This window comes from Paroedura picta, chromosome 6, assembly GCF_049243985.1.
Source record: "Paroedura picta isolate Pp20150507F chromosome 6, Ppicta_v3.0, whole genome shotgun sequence".
Lineage (NCBI taxonomy): Eukaryota > Metazoa > Chordata > Lepidosauria > Squamata > Gekkonidae > Paroedura > Paroedura picta.
In genome coordinates, this window is record NC_135374.1 from 12,274,634 (window position 1) to 12,292,314 (window position 17,681).

General features: G+C 48.3%; 1 protein-coding gene across 7 annotated transcripts in view; it reads left to right on the forward strand.

Annotated features, from left to right (window-relative positions):
- FAT3 (FAT atypical cadherin 3) overlaps positions 1–17,681 on the forward strand; it is a 570,888-nt gene that overhangs the window by 437,791 nt on the left and 115,416 nt on the right. For all 7 annotated transcript variants that reach the window (XM_077341425.1, XM_077341429.1, XM_077341428.1 and 4 more), the window contains 2 exons: positions 12,964–13,239; positions 14,399–14,609. In XM_077341425.1, coding sequence (XP_077197540.1) covers positions 12,964–13,239; positions 14,399–14,609 — 487 coding nt within the window. The remainder of the gene's footprint in view (positions 1–12,963; positions 13,240–14,398; positions 14,610–17,681) is intronic.

Consider the following 17,681-nt stretch of genomic DNA (forward strand, 5'->3'; position numbering starts at 1 on the left):
AGTAGGTGTGCAAATTCCACCCCCTTGCAAGCACAGAAACTATGAGAGAACTCACACTCAGGAGAAGGAGCGCTGGAAGCAATTGCTGGAAGCAATCTTGTGGCTGAGCCCATTAAGGCAGGAGGAGAAATGCTCCAGGCCCCCTCTAGAGCTTCCATGGATTCCTGGGGGTGAGCAGGATCTGGTATCCCTGCTCTATAGCCACACTGGACAGCACGGCTCATAAGTTGCAAGAGCCCAGTGCTTTTTTCCAATTCAGAAGAGCCACCTGCCTTTCCCAGCCCTCTCTGTATGATATCAGATATTTCCCAGAAATGATGAAGCATGAATCTCTATCCATTTTTACTACATTCATCCCCCCCCCCTTAACATAGCGGTAAAATGATCCGTTTTGTTTTTCTGAAATGTTTTTCCAAAGGCCATATGCTATGACGAAGCGTAGTCCTTAGGAAGTATCAATAACAGATCTTCTGATGATCTTTAAATGTCTCATTCTCCATCTCAGCAGGATCCAGCCCCCCCTCCTTTTTTTTTTTTTGCCTGTGATGCGTTAAAGCACCTGCAGTTGCAATGACAGTTGCCAAAAAAAAGTGATAATTTTGAAAGAGGAGAGTGGCAAAGAGTCCGTTGGCTTCCTCCAAAAGCCCCGAATTCCCCTCTTGAAACACAGCTCGGCTTTACCACCGACCAGCTGAGCTCCAACCCTCGAATTAAGCACCATTTCATTGGATTCCAGAGCACCTGCTTGTCCTTTATTTCTTTTTTTCCCCCTCTATTGTGTCCACCGGGCTGTTGGAGGTGGTAAAAGACACAATGAAACCACCAGAGATATTTTGTTTCAGTAACGGGATCAGAAGCGTGGGTCTGCTCGACAGCTTTCGTCTCTTGAACAATAACCCCGTTGCCCCTTTTATTGCAAGGATTGTGTCCCCCCCACTTCCCAAACAACCATCAGTGGGGTTCCTTTCCCCTGACATATCGCACACTGATACCTTAAGAGAGGAAATTGAACGGCGACGGCATAAACTTCACACAGGGCTTATGTTACTTAGTTGTCTGCTTTAGTGATAACCTTCCGTAGAAGCTTAAGAAACATTTGGAGACGCTATACCTCTCCCCCCAGCCCCGCTTTAAATGCAAGGAGGGGTTGGTGGGAAAGATGTCAAGTGAAACGACAGCAAAGGCACGACTCCTGAAGCGAATCCTTTGAAAGATTATGTTTGTGTTCATCAGCCGTCCTGGGCCTTCATGCTCTATTTGTGGCCAGGAGACTGCCTCCGATGCTTCAACGCCAGCAAAGATCCATCTTAACGCGGCTTCGCTGGGACTCCCGGTGGGACGGTGGCGGTGGCACGGAGAGTGTTGATTTACTTGATTGATCGTCGGAGTGAGAATATGAAGGTGCCTGTCAGATTGATTAACTTCAACGAAGAGTGAGCCAGGAAGACCGAGCCAGCTAGGGGGCGCCGTGGGTTTCGGTCTCCACTCGATTCGTCAGTGGCCGTGCGGTAATTTACGAAGGCTGGATTTGTTCACGCCGGGGTTTTTTTGTAATTGCCTCAGGATGTTTGGCTTGTATCTTTGTATTCCAGAAATGCGGGGTATAGGGACAGCGTTCTCCTTTTGTTCGGCAAAAAGCTGGTTCGCGCAATGAAAAATTCGGGTCTTGCTGCGTTCCTATGGTCATTTACACTTAGGATGTAAACCTGCACGCAGCAGTTTGGTGTAGTGGTTAGGAGTGCGGACTTCTAATCTGGCAAGCTGGGTTCAATTCTGCATTCCCCCACATGCAGCCAGCTGGGTGACATTGAGCTCACCACAGCACTGATAAAGCTGTTCTGACCGAGCAGTGATATCAGGGCTCTCCCAGCCTCACCCACCTCACAGGGTGTCTGTTGTGGGGAGAGGAAAGGGAAGGCGACTGTAAGCCACTTTGAGACTCCTTCTGGTAGAGAAAAGTGGCATATAAGAACCAGCTCTTCTTCTTCTTCAGTAATCTCAGAGCTCTCTCAGCCTCACTTCCCTCACAGGGTGTCTGTTGCAGGGAGAGGAAAGGGAAGGTAACTGTAAGCCCCTTTGAGACTCCTTCAGGTAGAGAAAAGTGGCATATAAGAACCAACTTTTCTTCTTCTTCATTACATGGGTTGCATAATTCAGTTGGGCATAGACGCATCCCCAGATTGTGGGTTTGGGCTGGCGCAGATGCATCTATAATGCTCCTATATGAGCATTTGAGATGAAGACTGTGATGGATGTATGCTGTGTATTAGCAGTTATGCTAAAACCAGAACAGATAATTAAAGCTAGGGAGCGCCTTCTTGATGATAATCAGGATTCTCTTTCCAGCAGTCTTGACTTAATATAATTGATTCAAGGATTTACAAGTTACATATGGTGTGTGTGGGGGGGGGTATATACACCCACCATAGAATAACTTTTGTTCTGGGATCTCTCATTTCATGCTTTGGTTGACGGCTGCATATCTGAACACTTAAAAAAAATCTCTGCAAGGTGAAAGCTAGTTAATTATGGATCCAATTCCCTGGACTGCTTTTTTTCTATGTGCAATGATGTCTCCTACCCCCCACCCCTTGGGGAAGCATTTAAACTTGCAAACATTGACTTTTGTAGCCTTAAGTGGTGATTCCAGAAACAACTTTACCCCTTGATTCTGGTCTAGAAAAGCTTAGCGGATTTTGCCTCCTGGGCTGCTGTATGTTGCTTATGGATAGATACACAACTTGAGCTTGCTTATAATGTGGGGTGGCCAAACTGGGGCTCTCCAGATGTCCATGGACTACAATTCCCATGAGGCCCTGTTTACAACCTGTTTTTCCAGCACATGTTGGCAGGGGCTCATGGGAATTGTAGTCCATGGACATCGGGAGAGGAACAGTTTGGCCACCCTGATCGATTGGTTTGTTCGTTTGTTTATAGCAGGGGTAGTCAAACTGCGGCCCTCCAGATGTCCATGGACTACAATTCCCAGGAGCCCCCTGCCAGCGAATGCTGGCAGGGGGCTCCTGGGAATTGTAGTCCATGGACATCTGGAGGGCCGCAGTTTGACTACTCCTGGTTTATAGCCTGCCACTCCCATACAAAACAGCTCATGGGGGGTCCCCTCATTTCACAGGGAAGCCATGTTAGTCTGCAGTAGAGGCCAACAGTTTTTTGGGGGGGACGGTCCTTCGTGAGTCAAATATCCCAAAAGGGCATCTGATAAAGCGATTGAGAGCCAGCTTGGCATAGTGGCTAAGAGTGGCAAACTCCAATCTGGAGAACCCTGTTTGATTCCCTCCTCCTCCACTGCAACCTTCTGGGTGATCTTGAGTGAGTCACAGTTCTCTCAGAGCTTCTCTCACAGAGCAGTTCTCTTAGAGCTCTCTCAGCCCCACCCTCCTCACAGGGTGTTTGTAGGGGCAAGAGGAACGAAAAGGAGTTTGTAAACAACTTTGGGACTCCTTTGAAAAGTGGAGTGTATGCCATGAGTTATCCATGCAAACCTGTGCCACAAGACGCCTATGATGATCTCTCAGAAGTTTGGAAGAATGGAATTGCTCAATCCGGATCAATGGTGCAGTCTCTGCCTCTGTTTGTGCCTCTGTGTGTGTGTGTGTCTGAAGGAGAGGGAGGGAAGAGGGACCAAGGGGGAGGTAAGGGAAACAAGAGGCATTGAGGGAGAGGGGGGGAAGGAGGGGAAGGCGTCTGTGTATGTGTGTGTGACTTTGTGTGTGTGTCTTTCAGAGAGAGGGAGAGGGCTGGGATGAAGGAGTCCAGGAGCAGGGATGTGTTCCACATCCCTGTGAGAGTCAGGCTGTCACTACTTTTCTTTGTTTGTTTCCTTTTCTGCTTTGCTTTGGGTACTTGCATCTTCGTAAAAAAAAAAATTATTTCTTGCTTTATCTGTTCACAAACAATGTAAGACCCACCCACCCCTCAGAAGCGCGCAGAAAGGCTTCACAACTGAGAAATGGCTGGCTTCCTTGCTATTTATTCCTACGCTGTGCTTTGACCCTGTCGCTCAAGCCCTGAACAGCGGTGAGGGTTCCTTCTCACAATGTAAAGAGCTGGGTGTAATGTTGTTTTTATCTCATTGTTTTCGTCAAGTATACTTTTTGATGAACGTTTCTTTAAAGTTCTGCATGAGCGTTCTGCTGATTTCCCATGTCTGCTTCATCCTTTGAAGAAAGCCCATGAAAGCTCTCGCCCTGTGAATAAATCCAGAGGAGTAGCTGTATTAAGTCTCTTGCAGTCAAATGCAGCAGGATTCCAGTGGGACTTTAAAGACTACGATTATTCTGGCAGACATTTTTGTCATTACATCTGATGAAGTGAGACCTGATTTACAGAAGCATATGCTGATACCTATTGATTATTCTTTAAACTTCTGTTTATTTCCCCCGCCAGTAAGAAACTGTGACAAGATTTCCGTAATATTATTATTTTCTGAAACAACTAACAGGGGGGGAGACATTCCAACAGTTGCTATTCACGATTCAAGTACAGGGGACCCAGGTCAATTAAGTTGCTTCCGGCTTGGGCTGTAAACAAATAAATCTTTAGACTGCCCATGCAAAGTTTAACCACTGTTCTTCATTCAGGATTGGCATAATGAGAGTGCCAGCATGTTATAGTGGTAAAGAGCAGCGGCTTCTAATCGGGCAAGCCGGGTTTGAATCCCCGCTCTCCACAAGTAGCCAGCTGGGTGACTTTGGGCTAGTCACATTCCTGATAGAATCTGTTCTCACAGAGCTGTTCTGTCAGAGCTGTCTCCCCTCCATCTAGCCCATAGAGTGTCTGCTGTGGGGAGAGAAAGGGAAGGCGCTTTGAGATGCCTTCGGGCAGCGACAAGCAGGGTATAAAAACTACTACTTCTCCAGCTTTTAGTCAGGGACATCTTCCTCGTTCTCTGCACAGTGAAACCCTTTTTCTGTTTGCAGATAAATATTTACACTGTCCATGGGAAGTTTAACAGCAGTCCTTCGTTCACGGTTCACAAAATGGGCTAAGAAGAAGAAGAAGAGTCGGTTTTTATACCCCGCTTTTCACTGCCCCAAAGAGTCTCAAAGCAGCATACAATCCCCATCCCTTCCTCTCCCCACAACAGACACCCTGCCAGGTCGGTGGGGCTGAGAGAGCTCTGAGGACAGCTCTATCAAAGTGGTGATGAGGCCAGGGTCAACCAGCCGGCTGCGTGTGGAGGCACAAGCGGGAATCAAACCCAGCTCACCAGCTTATAAGCTGCCGCTCTCAACCACGACACCAGGAGAATGATTTTAACTTCAGGGGGGCAATAAAGCAGTTCTTGGCACTCAGCCACATGGAATTAAAACCTAGTTGAGCCCAGAACAAAAGCATTTTTGATGGGCAACGTTGGGACCAGCTTGCCTGGCCTGGATATTTCATCTGCTTTGATTCAATTGTATTCCTTCAGGTCTTTTGAGTTGCAGTGTGTTGTTGTTGTTTTTTTTCTCTTCCCCCTTCTCTTTTCTCCGAGGGCAGCGTCTTTTCTAATGCTCCAAGTGTTACTTTGCCTAATTTATAAGCTTGAAGGACTCAAAAGAGCCTTTATTTCAAACTGCTTTGACTGTGGGAAATAGGAAGTGAGCAAGGAGAAGGGAATCATTTATACTGAGGCAGCGTCTACTGACTGCAAATAAGGCCTCTTCGGCTATTTCTCAGAAATACCAGCTAAGGTAGGAAAGCTGGGACTTGGACTGTACTACATGTGACTACATGCAGGTTCCCATTGGGCCTACACCTAAGGTTGGAGGAGGGACGCCAGTCTCTCCCTACTTGCTGGCTTAAGCGACAAGATAACTCTGATGCTATTGTTCGTTAATTGGTTGGCCACTGTGTGAGACAGGATGCTGGGCTAGGTGGACCTCTGGTCTGATCCAGCAGGGTTCTTCTGATGTTCTTATGAAGGCCTTGGCCTCCTTGCCCTGTTGCTGGCCCTCCAGAGGAACTGGTTGGCCACTGTGTGAAAGAGGATACTGGATTAGATGGACCACTGATCTGATCCAGCAGGGCTCTTCTGATGTTCTTAGGAAGGCCTCAGCTTCTATGGCCTGCAGTTGGCTCTCCAGAGGAGCTGGTTGGCCATAGTGTGAGACAGGATGCTGGACTAGATGGACTATTGGTCTGATCCAGCAGGGCCCTTCTGATGTTCTTATGAAGGCCTTGGCCTCTATGCCCTGCAGTTGGCTCTCCAGAGGAGCTGGTTGGCCACTGTGTAAGACAGGATGCTGGGCTGGATGGACTTCTGGTCTGATTCAGAAGAGCTCTCATTACATTCTTAAACGTAAAGGTAAAGGTATCCCCTGTGCAAGCACCAGGTCATGTCTGACCCTTGGGGTGACGCCCTCTAGCGTTTTCATGGCAGACTCAATACGGGGTGGTTTGCCAGTGCCTTCCCCAGTCATTACCGTTTACCCCCCAGCAAGCTGGGTATTCATTTTACCGACCTCGGAAGGATGGAAGGCTGAGTCAACCTTGAGCCGGCTGCTGGGATTGAACTCCCAGCCTCAAGGTCAGAGCTTCAGACAGCATGTCGGCTGCCTTACCACCCTGCGCCACAAGAGGCTCTATTACATTTGTATGCTCCTTCTTTTCTGTATTAAACTTTACCACCCCCGAGCTGCCTTGCCACACTAAGATTGCTTCTGCCTTTCCATCTCTACCCAGCCAAAGCTGAAACCATGCTTCCTTAGAGAGCTCTTCCTCCAGGTACTATGGATTTTATGCCATCTTCAATTCCAGGCACCTCACCATTGCATAGAGCAAATCTTATGTTCTTCAGGATGCTTTGATAAATGAGGCTGTACTGCAAGGCCTATCCTTGCATCAACTGCATTAAGGAGGAATTCTGCATCAGAAATTTTCAGAGCACATCGGTGCTCAGCAGAAGGACAAGTATCCATTTTCCCCCTGACATTTTCTCAAACATCAGCATGCAAGGACGGAACGATGGTGCATCACTGAAAAGTTCAGCTGTATTTCGGCAGTGCAACTGTCTACTCATCAGCAGCCCCTTTTGTGATATTGGCGGGCATTATCCCACCACTCTATTTAGCAAAGTTTTGAAGACTTCCCCTAGCCTAAAAGGCCCTTACCCGGATGGCCTGGGAGAGGTCTCTCTTGCCAGATCTCAGAAGTTAATCAGAGTCAGCCAAGTCTACTTGGCTTCTAGGACCAGGCTAGCCTGGGCTGTTAAGGTCAAGGTCAAGGTCAAAGTTGAGGCTCCAAGAGACTCCGCTTCAAATTCCCACCCTGACAAGAAAGCTCATGGGGTGACTTTAGGCTTGACAACTCTCTCTCTCAGCCTGACGGACTTCACGCAGTGGTGGTTATGAAGATTCCATGAAGGTTGCAAACTTCTTAAGGTCCCCATTAGCTTCTGAGATCTGACGGGGCCAGGCTAGCCTGGGTGAGATCAGGCCTTACGTGATGTGGAATGTCTTAATCCGAGACCCTGGAGAACTACGGCCTCCCAAGACAAGCGCCGTAGACCTTGATAGATGACTGTGAGGCAGCTTCTCGTGTAACTGATACACCCATTTCCCATGAATTTGTTGACTGTCTTTTTCAAGCCATGTGAGCTAGCAGCTGTCATCTCGACTTGCGGCACATTCCGTAATGGCAGCTCCGGAGCCAAGTCCACCGGCTCCCTTCAGGATGCGTAGCAGTCTATTGAAAGCATTATCCCTCTTCGGAGGCCTGGTGGTCCTGAGATGATGTGTGAAAAGGTGCTTATGTTTCCGACCGATATTTTGCTTGATGGCGTGGCGATACTGGATGGTATATCGCACTGCGGATTCTCGTAACCGTTTGGCAGGCCAATGATACAAAGCAAATACAGGCGAGTTTTGTTTTCCTCTGTAGACCTGTCATTAATCTTCTCAATTGGAGGGGTATGCGTCCCCTCCCGTTCTTCTATCCTGCAGGGCCATTTCCGCGGAATTAACACTAAATTCCTGTAAAAATAGGAGCTGCAGGCCACTTAAAAATTTAGGGCCTTTTGCATCAGAGATTTGGGTCTATAAAGGCAGAATAGTAAAGTATTGGGGAGGGGGGAGTATGTCGAGTTACAAAGAAAAATTAATAGACTCTCTGGACTGAGTTTGGTGTGTGTTAAGTTCTATAGGAGCGGGGGTGCTCGTAAGTTCTTCCATTTTCGAAGCGGCCTCCTGCGTGACTTTACAAGGTCCTTCCTCGGGGAACTTCGGAAACAGCGTGTAAGAACTTTGGGGAGCCAAGGGGATAATGGTAGCCCCTTCCGCCGATGGGCAAGAAACTTCCACTGATACAAGAGGCTCCTTCTATCAGTGGGGGGGGGGGAGAGAATTCTATATTCAATAGATCTCACATCTGGCCTATGCTTCAACAACTCAACTGGCTCCCAATTGAATTCCGGATCAGGCTTGAGGTTTTGGTTCTTACCTTCAAGGCCATACGCGGTCTGGGCTCAATGTACCTAAGGGACCGTCTCTCTGCCTACACCCCCAAAAGAGCATTACGCTCTGCCACCGCCAACTGGCTGTGGATCCCTGGCCCCAAAGAAGCACGTCGGTCCTCAACGAGGGCCAGAGCTTTTTCTGTCCCGGCCCCCACCTGGTGGAACGAGCTCCTTGAAGAGATCAGGGCCTTGTCCGAACTCCCAAAATTCCACAGGGCCTGCAAAAGGGAGCTCCTCCACCAGGCATTTGCCTGAGACCAACGACAGGTCCCCCACAGACATCCCCTCTATGGCCTGAACCAGTGTGACCTCTCTGGGGGCCTTAGCTAAGTTCCTGTTCCTGTTATATTGTTGTTTAAGATTCACTAAAATTGTGTTATTTAGATTGTTGTTCTTGTTGTATTTGTTTATGTTATATATTAATTCGTTCCATCTATCCCCCATGTTGTATGCAAACCGCCCTGAGCCATATGGAAGGGCGGTGTAGAAATCAAATCAAACAAAAGAAAAGGTGCTTCGTGAGTTAAAAAGAGATTAATTCTGATGTGCTCTGACCTGGATGGCCCAGGCTAGCCCAATCTGGTTGCATCTCATAAGCAAAGCAGTTGGCCCTCGTTATTGCTTAGATAGGGGACCACCAAGTCTGGTTAGTGGTGAGATGGGGGACCACCAAGGAAGTCTAAGTCTAATGCAGAGACAGGCAATGGGAAACCACTTCTGTTTGCCTCTTGCAAGGTCGTTTTGAAGGAGCACCAATGCTCGGGGTGCAAACATTCATCTGGGTAAACAGGTAGCTTGGACTACTTGCTGTCTTTATTGATACAAACCCTGAATATCAACTTACTACCCACTTCTCCCTGCCGGGCCGGTGCTGTACTGCTGAGCCAAGTTCCCTACAAGGTTCAAGTCCCCACTCAGCCTTGATGTTCGGCTAGCCAGGGTTGTTACAAGGATAACATGACAAAGGCAGAGCCGTGTAAGCCACCCTGGGCTTCATGGAGAAAGGGTGGGATGCAAATTAATCCAGTGGACTTGGGTAGGAGGTCATTCTTCCTTTCCTACAGCCCGGCCCATTGCCAGGCAACCTTGACGTTCAGCTTGTCCCTAACCATTACTGTTCTCCCTTTTCAATTGTCGTGATTGCCCAAATGTTGTTGTTGTTATATCTGTTCCATGCTTTGATCGCTCATACTGTTCCCAATGGTTCAATGTCCCTTTTCCCATTCCCCACTGGCTCTGTGTGCACGGCCTGGAGACATCACATTGGCATATAAATCGCATAAATCGCATGTATAAATATTATTATTTCTATATAAATAATAAATAATAAAAATGAATAAATATATAAATGTTATTACTGCAGAGGAGATAGAAGCATCCCCAAATTAATTGGATTTTTTAAATCACTCCATATAAACCTACTTGAGGACCTTTCTGGATTGAAGGGTGCAGTAAGAATCGAGTGCGTCCAATAAGACTACAGACAGACAGACGTTCCCGAAAACCCGCTCATTTCTTACAGCATAGTGACCCAAATCCCTAAATGTGCACTTCCCATTCATTGATTGTAGAATTAAGTGTTTGGGGGTTTTTTTGGGACGGCAGAGGGATTGCAGTAGAAGTGCCCCTATGGACATAAACGAATCTAAAGCCAGAATAAGCAATAGACATTTATCACCGTTAGCACAAAGTGTTGAGCCGGATATCTGTCCCTCAGGTGTTCAGTTGCCTTCCCTCTCAGCAGATCTGGGTACCACTTGCGTACCCCTCCTTCACATTCCAGGGTCGTCCCCCCCCCCCCAAGTCTCACAAAATGACTCCTCCCCAAGGCAGCCCCAACATCCTAAATAACACATAGCAGTCTTAGCTTACATCGAATTTTATGGCAACTGCCTTCCACCGTTCCCAGTTCGGGTCATTACAGGCAATTTGGCGGGGATTGTTTATGCATTTTCTGGTAAAGTATTCAACAAACGTCTCGCTAACCTCGTGGAAAGCGAATGTTTCATGCCTCTCCGAGGGCGAGCTCTTTTCATAAAATAGTGTTATAATAGCATATAAGTAAATCTTTTCCTCCATTAACAGCGCACAGTGTGGGTGGAAGAGATTGGGCTCAAACGGAGCCTTGTAAACACATTCTGGTATTCATCCTTCCCCACACACGCAAACATACACAGATTTTAAAAGTGTGGGGAAGGTTTTTTATTGCCCTCCCCCTTCCTCCGGGGTTTTTTTAGAGCTCATGCTCACCACACACTCAATAAACTCACTTAGGGGGAACAGCTGCTGGCTGTCAGTAGCTTTCTTCTGCTTTAAAATGGCCGCCGCGGATGGCGAAAGCAGCAACGATGGCGGCCATGCACGATTCCCTTGATTGCTTACAGATCTGCCGGCAATCTTAGGGTACAAACAGCCATTGCTGTATACATAGAATCATAGAAATCAGAGAATCATAGAGTTGGAAGGGGCCACACAGGCCATCTAGTCCAACCCCCTGCTCAATGCAGGATCAGCCCTAAGCATCCTAAAGCATCCAAGAAAAGTGTGTATCCAACCTTTGCTTGAAGACCGCCAGTGAGGGGGAGCTCACCACCTCCTTAGGCAGCCTATTCCACTGCTGAACTACTCTGACTGTGAATTTTTTTTCCTGATATCTAGCCTATATCGTTGTACTTGAAGTTTAAACCCATTACTGCACATCCTTTCCTTTACAGCCAACGGGAACAGCATCCTGCCCTCCTCCAAGTGACAACCTTTCAAATACTTAAAGAGGGCTATCATGTCCCCTCTGTGCTATGTGCTATGGCAGTTGCTTCATTGCTTAACACTCCGTAGACTTGTTGCATGCATAATGCTGCCGTATCGAATTGAGAAGATAGGTTTGGGTATGTTCTCCAGCCCCGAAGTCGAGTTGCTGGGTTGTGACGTAAACAGACCTAGAGCTGGCGGAGGATCAGGCTCTTCCATTGCCTTCATCTGTTGTGTCAGTCGTACGAGCGAAACCTTTGCTTGTTGAAAGCCAGGGAGAATGTTCGTAACGGAATAGACTAGAAGGAGTTTCCATTTCTTTCGATGGTACTAATGAATGCAGCCGTGCGCATCTGTAAGACATGCATCTGTAAGACAAGAAAGAGAATGTAGGAGCCACTTTCAAAATTAGTCCTTTGTGTGCCTCCAAACAAATCCTGTATGGATGGAGTTGGATGAATCAGATAATCCCGAACGTTTGTACATAAACTGATGAAAATTTGTACGTGTCTATGTATCTAATACTGCGGGAGCTTACAGCGTTCCGCAGGGCCTGCAAAATGGAGCTCTTTCGCCAGGTCGCTGGATGAGGCTGCAAGGAAGATCTGGCCCCCCCTTATAACAGCGTGACAGTAATAGCATAATGTAATCAGCACCCTCTGTTTTCCATCACCCGTCACCCCTCTAGAATGGGTTATCTGGGGTAACTTATATAGATATTATTGGTGTTTTTGCCGCATCTGTCTTATTATTTTATTCTGTGTATTACTGTGTATTGGGATTTTATGGATTTTATTGTATGGGTTTATTGGGGGTTTTATACTGTAACTCACCTTGAGCCTCCAGGGATAGGCAAGTAACAAATATAATAATAATGATGATGATGATGATGATGATGATGATGATGATGATGATGATGATGATGATGATGAACCTGGCCCCAGAGTGTGGGTCAGAAACTCCACACAATAGAGCCAGGAACAGATGGGGGATGTGCCTGCTAAGCCATTTAGGCCACAGTCTGTCTCTGTCCCCTAACACAGTGGTCCCCAACCCCCGGTCCAGGGACCGGGACCGATCCAGGGCTCCTCCTCGTCCTCCTCCCTGGCTGCTGCCTCGGGGGCTGCCCTGCCACTCTGCTGCCGGTTCACCTTTGGTGCTCTCCAGCAACCGCCGTGACTGGGGCTCCCCTTCGGGGTGGCACTGCGCAGCTGCTGCTGGCAGCGCCCCCCAACGGGCGGCAGGAAGTCAGGGGCACCGGCGGGAAAGCAAGTGGAGCAGGGGCTCAGGCTGTGGTGGTGAGTTCCCCCTCACTGGCAGTCTTCAATCAGTGGCTGGACAGATCCTTATCCTGGATCCTTTAGGCTAATCCTGCATTGAGCAGATGGCCTGTATGGTGCCTTCCAACTTTATGATTTTATTTTGTCTCAGAAGGGACCACCAGGGTCACCTAGTCCAACTCTCTGTCCTTGCGGGAACGACAGCCTCTCCTACCTCACAGGGTATCTGTTGTGGGGAGAGGAAAGGGAAAGCGATTCTAGGCCACTTCGAGACTCCTCCAAGTAGAGAAAAAGCAGCATATAAGAACCAACTCTTGTTCTTCTTCAGTAATTTCAGGGCTCTCTCAGCCTCCCCTCCCTCACAGGGTGTTTGTTGTGGGGAGAGTAAAGGGAAGGCGACTGTAAGCCGCTTTGAGCCTCCTTCAACTAGAGAAAAAGCAGCATACAAGAACCAACTTTTCTTCCTTTTAACTGAAGGTGCTGATCAAAGTGCTGGATAATAACGATAACGGCCCGGAATTTTCCCATCCGAGTTACGATGTGACGATTTCCGAAGACATCCTTCCGGACACGGAGATTCTGCAGGTGGAAGCCATCGACAGAGACGAGAAGCACAAGCTCAGCTACATCATCCACAGCAGCATCGATTCGGTCAGCATGAGGAAGTTCAGAATGGACCCCAACACAGGAGTGCTGTACACAGCCGAGCGTTTGGACCACGAAGCTCAGGATAAGCACATCCTGAATGTCATGGTAAGAGTCGAATACGAACCACGTGCCCTGGTGCTGCGGGGGCCTTTCCTAGGCGCCTGTATTTCCTAGCATTCCGATAAGCAAATAGGCTTTAAAATTGAGCAAGGAAGTGGTAATTAATTTTCACCCTTGTGCCCCGTACCATTTAGTCTTCTTTATATGTTCATTCATTAATTTATTGCAGCGGCTTGGGGAGGGGGAGCGCAAAAGGGGATTTTTTAAAAATCTCGCGAAATGAGGGAGACCGCATACCCAGTTCTTTTTTAAAAAAAAATATTGAAGCAATTTTCTTTTAAGAGTTTTTTTAAAAGGAGAAGTTTTTAAGTACTACGGGAAGCGGCTAAACGGGGCGATTATCTCTTCTTCGCCACGCTCGGCTCTTGAAAGCCAAGCGGCCTGGTTTATCGTGCGCTCCTGCAGGTCGGAGATACTGGTTTGTGTGCCTAAATTGCAGAGCAGAAATTGTTCTGCAGTGGAGTGGATGCTTCATGTTAAGGAGCAGGATTCATGGGGTGTTTTTGTCTGGTTAAAAACTTAGATTTCATCTAGGGCAGGGGTAGTCAACCTGTGGTCCTCCAGATGTTTGTGTCCTACAATTCCCATGTGCCCCTGCCAGCAAAAGCTGGCAGGGGCTCATGAGAATTGTAGTCCGCGAACATCTGGAAGACCACAGGTTGACTACCCCTGATCTAGGGAGCCAGTTTGGTGTAGTGGTTAGGAGTGCGGACTTCTAATCTGGCATGCCAGGTTCAATTCTGCACTCCCCCACATGCAGCCAGCTGGGTGGCCTTGGGCTCGCCATGGCACTGATAAGGCTGTTTTGGCCAAGCAGAAATATCAGGGCTCTCTCAGCCTCCCCTCCCTCACAGGGTGTCTGTTGTGGGGAGAGGAAAGGGAAGGCAACTGTAAGCCTCTTTGAGCCTCCTTCGGGTAGAGAAAAGCGGCATATAAGAACGAACACTTCTTCTTCTTCTTCTTCTTCTTCTTCTTCTTCTTCTTCTTCTTCAGTTCCTGAGAAATTGCGCAAAAGTCCCTTACCTCCCTTCAGAGTTCCTTCCATTCCTCGCTGTGGACACCCACAGATTCATCCGAAATTGTGCTTTCGGCAAAATCTTTTCTGTATTTTTACATCAACCTCACTCTCGTGCCTCCCATCTAGGTCCGCGACCAGGAGTTTCCTTATCGACGTAACTTGGCCAGAGTGATTGTCAACGTTGAAGATTCCAATGATCACAGCCCCTACTTTACCAGCCCTTTGTACGAAGCCTCCGTGTTTGAGTCAGCGGCTGTCGGCTCGGCCGTCTTACAGGTCACCGCCCTGGACAAGGATAAAGGAGAAAACGCAGAGCTGATCTACTCGATCGAATCAGGTTGGCATGAGAGTCCTAAAACGCCTGTTGGGCCCATTATGCATGGCCGCCGAAACGGTGATTTCGGGTCACATGGGAAACGCGGAGGGGGAAGACGCGAAGCAAACCGCTTATGCACGGGACGGGACGCAAAGGCGGCAAACCCCAGAGTAACCGATTATGCACGCAGCGACCCCGCCGCCACTTCTGGTTGCGCCCCGTGCACCGGGAAGCTGCGCTTTCTTCCGCATTTTGCTAACGCGGCTTTTTCGGCGGCATGCACCAAATCTGCGGCTGGTTGTAGCCGGCACCGTGCGTTATCGGTGATTTTAGTCGCCGCCATTCCACCCTGAATGTGCACTATTCCCTCCGTGCATAATGGGCCTTGGAGAGCCCCGTCCAAGACTCTGCACGAAGATACCTATTCTCCATAGGTTTGTCCAGTCCCCTCTAAAAGCCAGTTAAAGTGGTGGTCCCCAAACACCGGGCCATGGCCCTATGCCGGGCCGCGAAGGCCCTGGCACCGGGTTGCGGCTCCCTCTGCGGCCCAGCAAGCTTCTTATTGTGGGAGGGGGGGGAGAGGGAAGCAGAGCCGTGCGCTCGCAATGCGCAGCCGAAAACATGCAATTCATAGAGTTGGAAGGGGCCATACAGGCCATCTAGTCCAACCCCCTGCTCAACGCAGGATCAGCCCTAAGCATCCTAAAGCATCCAAGAAAAGTGTGTATCCAACCTTTGCTTGAAGACTGCCAGTGAGGGGGAGCTCACCACCTCCTTAGGCAGCCTATTCCACTGCTGAACTACTCTGACTGTGAAAAACTTTTTCCTGATATCTAGCCTATATCGTTGTACTTTAAGTTTAAACCCATTACTGCGTGTCCTCTCCTCTGCAGCCAGCAGAAACAGCATCCTGCCCTCCTCCAAGTGACAACCTTTCAAATACTTAAAGAGGGCTATCATGTCCCCTCTCAACCTCCTTTTCTCCAGGCTGAACATTCCCGTCCCTCAACCTATCTTCATAGGGCTTGGTTTCACCCCCTCAGTTTTCCAGTATGGTCACAGGTTGTTCATATGTACACGCTGCCACTTGTTACAATGGGAGGCTTGTGTTTGTGCATTTATTCACATAATCCATGTGTTCCTTATGCCAGGGGTAGTCAACCTGTGGTCCTCCAGATGTCCATGGACTACAATTCCCATGAGCCCCTGCCAGCAAACCCCCAGATGGAGGCAATTGCATCTTGGGTTGGGGAAGCCACAGGTGAAAGGTGGCACACAGGCGAAGGATTGAACATCTCCTTCCTGCCAGCTAATTTCCCAGTGAAACCCCCTCTCTTTCACTCTTGCTTTTTCAGACCTGCCACCAGATATGCTGGGCAGTCCTATGGCACAGCAACATAAATTCAATATGGGGGTGTGTGTGGGGGGGGGTGGAAGCATCACAGCTCCTATAATGGAGGGGACAGGATGAGACCATGACCAGGAAGTGGAACAGCATGAGGCTTCGGCCCTGGCCGATTGTGCAAAAGCTTGGAACCCGTTAATGAGACTTCTGTCACCCCATGACTGCCTCTGGGTTCCTTTTCATCCATCTCTCTTCCTGCAATCGGACGCTTCAGGCTTCTGTTTCCGATAAAGCCGCAAATGCCCACTGTGTCATCACCCACCGGCGCTTCTAGTTGCCGCTTTGCAGGCTGCAGCTTCTGTGACCCATGAAAGAACATGTGGCGGGGATGTTAATTTTAGCTGATGGATTCGGCTTCTGTACGACGTTCCTTCCTTGGCAGGAAATTCAGCCAGAGCGTCCACAGCACTGAGAAGCAGAAACCAAGTAACCTCACGCTTTAATAATCTCTGATGGGAAGAGAGGGCCCGTCTGTGATGAACACACGGCCAACACGCAGGTGTTCCATTTAAAAAATGATGTTCCATTTCCACCAGTGATAGAGGGGCAGTATTGACTTGCATGTAAGGTGTTTCCAGTTTGGTGTAGTGGTTAGGAGTGAGGACTTCTAATCTGGCATGCCAGGTTCGATTCTGCACTCCCCCACATGCAGCCAGCTGAGTGACCTTGGGCTCGCCACAGCACTGATAAAGCTGTTCTGACCGAGCAGTGATATCAGGGCTCTCTCAGCCTCACCCACCCCACAGGGTGTCTGTTGTGGGGAGAGGAAAGGGAAGGAGACTGTAAGCCACTTTGAGCCTCCTTCAGATAGAGAAAAGCATCATATAAGAACCAACTCTTCTTCTTCTTCTTCTTCCAACACGGGTCGCACGTGAAACAGTTTTCTGTCAGCCAGGAACTCAGCTCTGAATGTGAAGGAGCATGGAATCCAGAGCTAGGTATCTTGAGCAACGCAGGCCTCCTCCTGAAAATGGTAGCCCTGTGTTGAATTCTCTTTTCCTCTGTAACTATGTTACACTGACATCCTCAGTAGGCACGTTACGCAGCAGGGACAGAGAAGCACACTGCGTGATAATGGCAGGACGTGGGACATATTGTACTCTGCCTGTTACGGAGGTTGAGAATTCAACAGAAGGCTGCTGTTTTCATCGGCAGCTCCGTGTTTCTTGTATCTGCAGCCCCATCTTTGCCGTACGCTTTTGACGGGAAAAACACATCAATGAGTCCTAATTATTTTGTTCTTTTGTAGCCAACAATACTTCATTGTACTACACCATTTCATTCATGTCCTCTCCAAACACTGACTCATCTTTATTTGTCCCTAAACTATTCGGATCAATAAACAAATATTTCTGTTGTGTGTTCCCTGCACTATTATCCCTATTGTGCACGGAATTCTTTTCTAACTCCCCTATTCATACTCCACAGACTGTCCAGTTGAGGCACTGAATCTGCATTCTTTTAATTGATGATTCATAATCATTCCCGAGGTTCGATCCCATGCTGAAGAACTCAGTGGCTAGTTTTTCCACGCCTGTTTTGTCCGTATTCCGTAATCCTGAATGGGCTAACTTAAATTTAAGTTATGTTTTTGTCAGCGGAATGCCCTTTGTAACAAAGCTGTGCAGAATCGCATCCTTAGTTAAATAGTTCTTTGACAGGCAAGCTCCAGAATTTGGCCGTTTCTA